Here is a 7,261-nt window from a genome sequence, read left to right as displayed (position 1 = left end):
CCTGGGCCTTCAAACCCTCCCTGCTCTCCCGTGTCTATGGGGCTTCCTTGAATTTTTTCTTGCAGGGAGGTCAGCACCTGGGCCAAGCCCAGCCAAGGGCTGCACCGCAACAGCAGCAGCCAGGCCAGAAGCACGAGGGATGGCGCAGAGCCCCGCCTTCCCTAACACAGGGAGCCAGTCCCCTGCCCCACCTGGGAGAGGCGGCTGTGTGGATGGCGGCCGACCAGAGCCAAAACCTTCAGCAGAGGACACAGCCGCCCAGGGCACCTTCTCTACCATCTTCCTTCCCAAGGTGGGCTCCTCATTGGCCGCGGCCAGCCAGGAACCTGGGTGCCAGGCAGCCACGTCAGCCCTGGACACAGCAGGTGGAGCACACCCCGGGGTGCCACCTCCTCAGCTGGGTCTTGGGAGGAGCCAGGAGCACCGAGCGGCACCCACGTGGGCAGGTGACGGAGGAGATGGGGATGGAGGAGACGGGGAGGGCCCAGGCACGCATCACAGGTCTGTGTGCTTGGCCGAGTGACTTCTGTGACCCCAGTGTCCCCTCTACAAAGAAGGGGATTGGCTGGATCTCTTGCTTTGCCCACTGAAGCCAACTGTGCGGTCCAGGGGTGACCGCTGCCGGGTGTGAATCCTGGCTGCTCCTCCCCACCTACAGAGGGGAACAAGGAGGCCCTCTCTGGGGATGTTTCCAGAAAGGCAGGGGAGCGCCTGGCGTGCAGTAAGCCCGGCCTCCCTTCACTGCACCCGTTTCGGCCGTGGCGAGGCAGGAATTTCCCTTGTGGGTGACACAAGGGAGCGGCAGGACACTGTCTGTGTCCCCTGCCCAGGTGGTCACGGGAGAGAGGGGGGCAGGCGGGGTGGGGCGGCCCCAGAGAGCCTCGGTACTCCCAGAGTCGACTGCTCGCCTCCTCCTGGCCCTCAGCCCGCAGGGTGGGCAGGGTCCTGGCTGGATGCAGGATGCTCTCTCGCCCCTGCCTTGAGGCCTGTGTTGCCTGGAGCTGGGCTCCCATTCCTGTCTGACTGTGGACCCCGGGGCCGGCCAAGGAGTGCCTCCCGCGCTGCCATCGCTCACCTGTGTGCAGGGGGCCCATCTCGCAGTGATGCCCTGCGCCCAGCAAGCATGGTGGGTGCCTTGTGACCCTGGCCCCTCCCCCTGGCTCCCATGCTGCCCCGAGCCCCGGGTGCCGGCTCCTGTTGGCGCACTCCTCGGAGCCTCTCTCGGCTGAATCACAAGGCAGGGCCGGGCCCCTCGTTTCCAGTTTTTAATGTTTTTCTTGTAAAACCAAAAATATAAAACTGGCAGGAGAATGGAAAACACATCCTGTACATTTTATATACACGAGGTCTGTCATCTCAAAACCGAGGGAGAGAAACTGGGAGACACGATCCAGGGACTGTCGCAGGGTCACAGACCCTGAGCGCCTGGCTTGGGCACCACAACTGCTGCCTGGGCAGCGCCGGCGGCCACCGCGGCACCCAGCACCCCGGCGTCTGCGGCCCGGGGTGCAGAGGGAGGGGCGGGCGGCAAGGGGATGAGCAGCGTCTGCGGAGACGGCAGGCAGGTGCGGTGTGGACTTGCTTCAGGTGTCTGTGTAGATGGAGGGGATGTGACTGAGGCAGTGGTCAAAGGCCCCGTTGGGGAAGAAGCCGCAGTCCTCGGGGCCGCCGGACACCACCTCTTCAGTCGGCTGCGGTGGCAGCACCGTGGGACACGGCGCCTCAGCCAGGGCCTCATAGCCTGTGGGCGGCAGGAGAGGCTCAGGGCGGGGACTGCGGGGCTGAGCTTGCCCAGCTGTCGGTCCTAACCCTGCCTGCCCAGGGTCCCTTCTCATGGCGTCCCCTTGGGGGCTGAGCCTGCTCTGAGCCCTCTGCTCTTGCAAGTGGGGGGCTGGAGGTTCGGGTAGGCAGGGGGCCATGGGAGGAGGCCCAGGGCCAGGGCAGCTGAGGGGGCAGGTGGGCTGGCTGGAGGCGGGCTGTCACCCAGGGCTGGACTGTGGGGCAGAAGGCAGGTGAGGGGCTCCCCCTCTGCAGGAGGGCCTGGCTCACCCCCTCTCGGCGGCCTCCTCCCCACGAGCCTAAGCGCACCGAGGCCCTGCTCTGCTTGCACAGCACAGCCATCCCACTTTATGGAAGTAGGGCTCAGGGAGGGTCAGACACCTGCCTAAGGATGCAGTGCCAGGGAGCGGGGCAAGGGGACGTGCTGTCTCCAGGTGGGGTCACTGCTCAGAGGCCTTCAGGCTCCTGTCCTTGAGCTGCTGTCAGGAATCTGTGTGGCTTAGACAGTGGGCCTGTACCCCCCTCCCCACCATGCAGTGCGGTTGCACCGAAGCGTCCCGAGGCCCTGCCAGCCTCTCAGTGTAGGTTCAGTCCTGCATCAACATGCAACCTCCGTCGTGACAGATGGCAGTTAGGCCACGGGGGGTGCCGGTGGTGGTGGTGGAGGTGGCTTGAAGTGGGCGTTAGGGAGGGGGCAGGCCAGAAGGCCTCCTGTCTGTGTGGAGCAGGGTGTGGACACCTCCTTTTGCTGGGAGCTGTTTGATTCAGACCCTTCGGCCAAGCTGAGAAACCTCGGCTGCGCCGGGTGGGAGCTGGGGAGCTTGGATGGCCAGGCCGGCAGTCAGGCGTCACTTGCGTGTGCACAAGCACGGAGCACTCGCTGTGCAGGCGGCCCACGTGCACACATCAGGCGTGCATGCATGTGGCGAGTGTCCACTGCACTCCCGCAGGCACACATGTGCACACACACACTCAGGTGCAACAGCCCAAACATGCTAACGCACACATCTGTGGACACTGACATGTGTCACGGGGTCAGTAATGTAACGTGCAGTGATGGGGCGTGTGAATGTCGGCACATGCACGATGCCAGCACATGTGTGCAGAGCTGACGGCACATGCCCTGTGAGCTGCTGACACATTCAAGGGGGCTCCCCCACCCTACTTCACACACACACACACACACACACCTGCTGCCCAAGCGTGCAAAGAAAGAACATGGCAGGCACATCCAGACATGCAGGGCCCTATACACAGAGGGACCCACACGGTTTGTGTGTGCTCGTCTGGCCTGAGACCATATCCTGGTCCTTCTACCCCTGGCTGCACAGGGACGGATCTTGGGGTTCCCTGTGTGGGAGTCCTTGGGTCCCCAGCTAGACCCTGAGGCTGAAATGTGGTGGGGGTCTGGTTAGGGAATTCAGGGCCCCCAGTCTGATATCCCTGCGCTGCCCGGGCTGGGCCCTGATGGCTGAGCGTCCATCCACCATGGCCACGCAAGGCTTCCCTTCTCCCTCCTCCCTGGGCTTTGCCGCTCCAGCTGGGGGCAGTACGTGGGCAGGGCTCCGGGCCCTGTAGGGAGGTGCCGAGTGCACAGGCAGCCTGGGAGCAGGCACCGCCTCCACTGCTCAGTGCAGGCCGGTGTTCGTCTCACTGCCCGTCACTCAGTAGGTGCTCAGTCTATCAAGTGAGCCCACGAGCTCCCAGCTGACTTTCCTGTGTTTCCAGAAACCTGTCAGTGGCCAGATTCATGCAAGCCACAGGGCGCTGTGGAAAGAACACTGACTCCAGCAAATCCCAGTGCTGTGGAATCCAGGGGCCTCTCTGAGCCTCTGTAGAGTGGGGAGGATCCTACCACACAGGGCGGTCCACAGAATGTGCGACAAGGTGCATAAATAGCACCCAGCACAGCGCAGGGCCTTGCCAGGGGTTTGGGGAATGGAGGGTTGCAGGCGGGGCTCACCTGTGGCAGGTAAAGGTGCAGTGAGGCTGTGGTAGCCATTGGGTCGCAGAGCTGTGAAACCATGGGCCTCCCCGGTGAGTGCATCCCCACTGGTGGCCAGCTCGGTTGTCCGGTAGCAGTCGCCATAGGGGAAGCAATTCTGGATGGAGTGGAAACTGCCCTGGTAGCCTGCAGAGGAGGAGGGAGGGCTGTCAGCCAAGCAGAAGTACCTGGCGGGGTGGGGGTGGGGGCATCCACAAGGCACCACTCAGCTCCCATGTCATCTGGTCCAGGCATTGTGGGCGGGAACGAGAAGACTGTGCCAGGGCACAGAAGGTGCTAGAAGCCAGTTCCCCTCAGGAGTGCCCCTCCCAGAGTCACCCACACCCCCTCGGTTCCTGGCTTGACATCCCCTGGTGCCTGCCTACCCCTGTGGGTGGCTATAGTGTTCCCAGCGGCTGCTAGAGCGGAAGGCGGCGGGTGCAGACAGAGGCGGAGGGCCTCCAGCTAGGGCTTACCTTGCGGGCTGGGCAGAGGTGCGGGCGCAGGGCTCTGGAAGGGTGGGTAGGACGGCTTGCTGGGCAGCGTAGAGAAGGACTGGCCCCCTGGAGAACGGCTCTGGGAGGCCACGGGCCCGAGTCCCTTCAGTGGGCTCACCATGGGCGAAAGCAGGCTGGGCCCCAACCTGGACAGAGCAAACGTGACCGTGAGCAGCTGGACCTCAGTGGCCGGGGCCCTGGGCCTGGCTGCTGCACCCGCTCCCCCCTGCTGGCCCTGGTCTGACCCACAAGGGTGCGGACAGGAGAGGAAGCTTTTACTGCAGAGTGGGTTCAAGTCAGAAGGACAGTTTGAAACCCATTAGAATCCAATGGGATCCACAGAGGGACACTTAAACAGGCAGCAGGGAGCAGAGGTTATGAGAGGGCAGGGCAGGGCAGACAGGACCACATTAGAAGCCCACACTGCTTCCCTGGGGCTGTGACGTCTCTGCACCTGGGCTTCCCTGCGGGGTGCCGTGTTCACTCCACACCGAGCGCTGAATACCAGCCAGCCCTGCCAGGTGTCCAGGGCACTTGGGCCACCTGGAGGAGGGGTCCTATGACAGCCTCTCCGCCCCCCAGAGCTGTGGCAGCTCCTGAGCAGGACAGCCCATGGCAGTAACAATCCCCATACACTGACCCCCACCTTCCCCCAGCCCCGTGAGGCCAGAGTCCTTGTCCCTTCTTATAAATCAGGAAACCGAGGTCAGAGAAGTTGCCAAGGTGCCCCTGGCCACAGAGCGCTGAGCTCACAGGTCACGGTGAGGCAACAACCTGAGAGCAGTGCAAAGCGCTGGGAACAGCAACGTGTTCTCAGCCCCTTCGCCACCCATCATCGCGGCCAGCAAGATGAAGGGATGGGCTTGCGTTCAAGCTGGCTTTTCTCCTGCACAGTGTGCTTGAGGGCCCCTCTCCCATCTCCATCTCTCCTCCACTTGCACACCCCCTGAGATGGGAGGCTCACTACCTACCTTCACATACACCCTGCAGGATACAGGCCCAAGACTACTCTCTGGAAGATCAGGGCAGAGCAAAAGCTGCGGTGGCTGAGAGCTGCACAGGCACCCAGGGCCCGGCTGAGCCGAGTGGCCCTGTGCAGCCCCCTTCCCAAACCTCTGGGTCCTGTTCCCAGGGACCACTGCACCTCTGGTGTCAGTTGGCTTGAGGGCAGCTCTGTGGACCAGGCAGACGGCTTACAGCCTAGGAAGCATTTACATCCTTCACAGAAAGAGTGGGAGCTCAGTCTCCATTTCCTCGTTGGGATTGACAGAATTGTTGGCCCATCCACATTAGAAGATGCTGCAAGTTCAATGTCATAGCCCCAGGGAACCCTGGGAAGCAAGGCCTGCTACCCATGCCCGCTTCCAACTGGGCAGATCAGTGCCTCTCTCAGAGGGACGGAGAGCAGAGAGAGTCAGAGCGAGGCCGGGGGCTCCCGTCTGCTGCTGCCCTGAGCACCCTCTGTGCCTTCCAGCCTGAGCATCACGCTGCCGCTGCCCCTCCACTGTGCTGTCACTACTCACGGCTGGGACCCTGTCACCGTGAGCTCGCTGAGAGCAGGGGCCCAGGCTCAGCAACCATGCTCCCTAGGTCCCCGTCTCCTTTGTAAGTTCGGGAGCTGGTCTCGGTGGGTTAATTACTGCTATTAGTACCTGTAGGCCTGTCTCCCAGGGCCACCTTGACCCCTGTGTACTGGAAGTGGTGGAGGCCCTTGCACAGCCAGGCGTCCGCAGCATGGGTTCTGCAGGCCACAGCTGGGCCAGGGCACGGCCAGCAGCATGGAGCTTCCCTCCGGCAGGCTGGCCGCCCGGTGCTTACCTTCTCCCCTCCCCATTTCCAGGTAGCTCCTGCGGGGAGGGCCAGCTCGCAGCCCCCTGGGTCACCTGGTGCCAGCACTGGGCATGGCACATGGAGGACAACTGACAACGCTAACCAACAGGCTTCGGAACGGTTCTGCTCCGAAGCCCGCAGAATTAAAGGAGAACCAGATCTGGCAGGGGGAAGCATGCATTTTCAGAGTTTGCTTTTCCTTTCTCAATCCTGCCAGAAATTCCCACTTGCCACCTTCACAGCTGGCGTGACGCCACAGACACCATCACGTCGCTGCGGCTGCGAGGCCAGGCTGCTCTACCTGAACGCTTTAAAAGGCAAAATGACAGCCTGTGTGCAGGGCCTCTTCTGAGTCATGCAAATGATCCCTAAATCAAATATTTTTGCTCCAATTGGAACCTATAAAAATTGGGATAAAACCTCACTGGCCTGGCAGGCAGCGGGTTTCAGACCTTGCACAGGGCTGGGGGAAAAAAAACCCACTCTCTCCTGCATCTTCTCTGAGCCAGGGTAAATACATTTGGTCATGAAGTCAGGCCCTCTTAGAATATTTCTGAGTGAATCAGATAATTCTGTCAAGCTATTTAAACGCCCCAGCAAACCACTGGGGAGCCCCGAGTGGCCGCTCCCTGTTGACTTTGGCAGGCAAGGGAGGCTGCAGGCCTGGCCCCCCACTCTCTTCTCAAGGGATGAAAAAAGAAACTCTTGCAAGCCGGGCCCGGGCCTGGTGTCCGGCACGAGGGCCCTCCTCTGTGCGGCCGAAGGAGCGGGCACCCGGGTGCTGCTCCGGCAGGTGGGGGTGGCGGGTGGGCCGGGGTCCTGTCTTGTCATCACTCTGCCTCTCACTGGCGGCAGCAGGTGATGAATGAGGCGGAGCAGGGCGTGCGGGCCCAGCGGTGAAGGGCTCTGTGTTTATTTTCCTTTGGTGGGAGGTGTTTGGGAGCTGGCTGGTGGCTGAGCAGGTGGCCTGAGGGGGGCGGGGCCTCAGGTCCACAGAGCCCGTCCCAGGTGGTGGTGCCCTGGCCCTGTGAAGCTGCTCCTCAGCCCCCCTCAGGGGAGCCTGTTTTCATGCATTTTGTAGAGGAAGAAATAAGCTCAGGAGGGCCCTGTTGTCAGGGTGTCTCTTGGCCCCGTTTTGTGACTTGCCTTGCGCTGTAAACAGCCCCTCAGC

The 7,261-nt window shown here is 62.3% G+C and overlaps 1 protein-coding gene across 2 annotated transcripts in view; it reads right to left on the bottom strand.

Moving 5' to 3' along the window:
• Positions 1–1,251: 1,251 nt before the first annotated feature.
• GLIS1 (GLIS family zinc finger 1) overlaps positions 1,252–7,261 on the bottom strand; it is a 231,974-nt gene continuing 225,964 nt past the window's right edge. For both annotated transcript variants that reach the window (XM_008265223.5, XM_089337367.1), the window contains exons 9-11: positions 4,240–4,406; positions 3,743–3,910; positions 1,252–1,741 (exon numbers count right to left, since the gene is read on the bottom strand). In XM_008265223.5, coding sequence (XP_008263445.3) covers positions 1,584–1,741; positions 3,743–3,910; positions 4,240–4,406 — 493 coding nt within the window. In that variant the 3' untranslated portion in view covers positions 1,252–1,583. The remainder of the gene's footprint in view (positions 1,742–3,742; positions 3,911–4,239; positions 4,407–7,261) is intronic.

The sequence above is a fragment of the Oryctolagus cuniculus genome, chromosome 7, assembly GCF_051225735.1.
Source record: "Oryctolagus cuniculus isolate XC-2025 breed Fujian yellow rabbit chromosome 7, ASM5122573v1, whole genome shotgun sequence".
Lineage (NCBI taxonomy): Eukaryota > Metazoa > Chordata > Mammalia > Lagomorpha > Leporidae > Oryctolagus > Oryctolagus cuniculus.
This window is presented reverse-complemented; position numbering and strand designations above follow the sequence as displayed.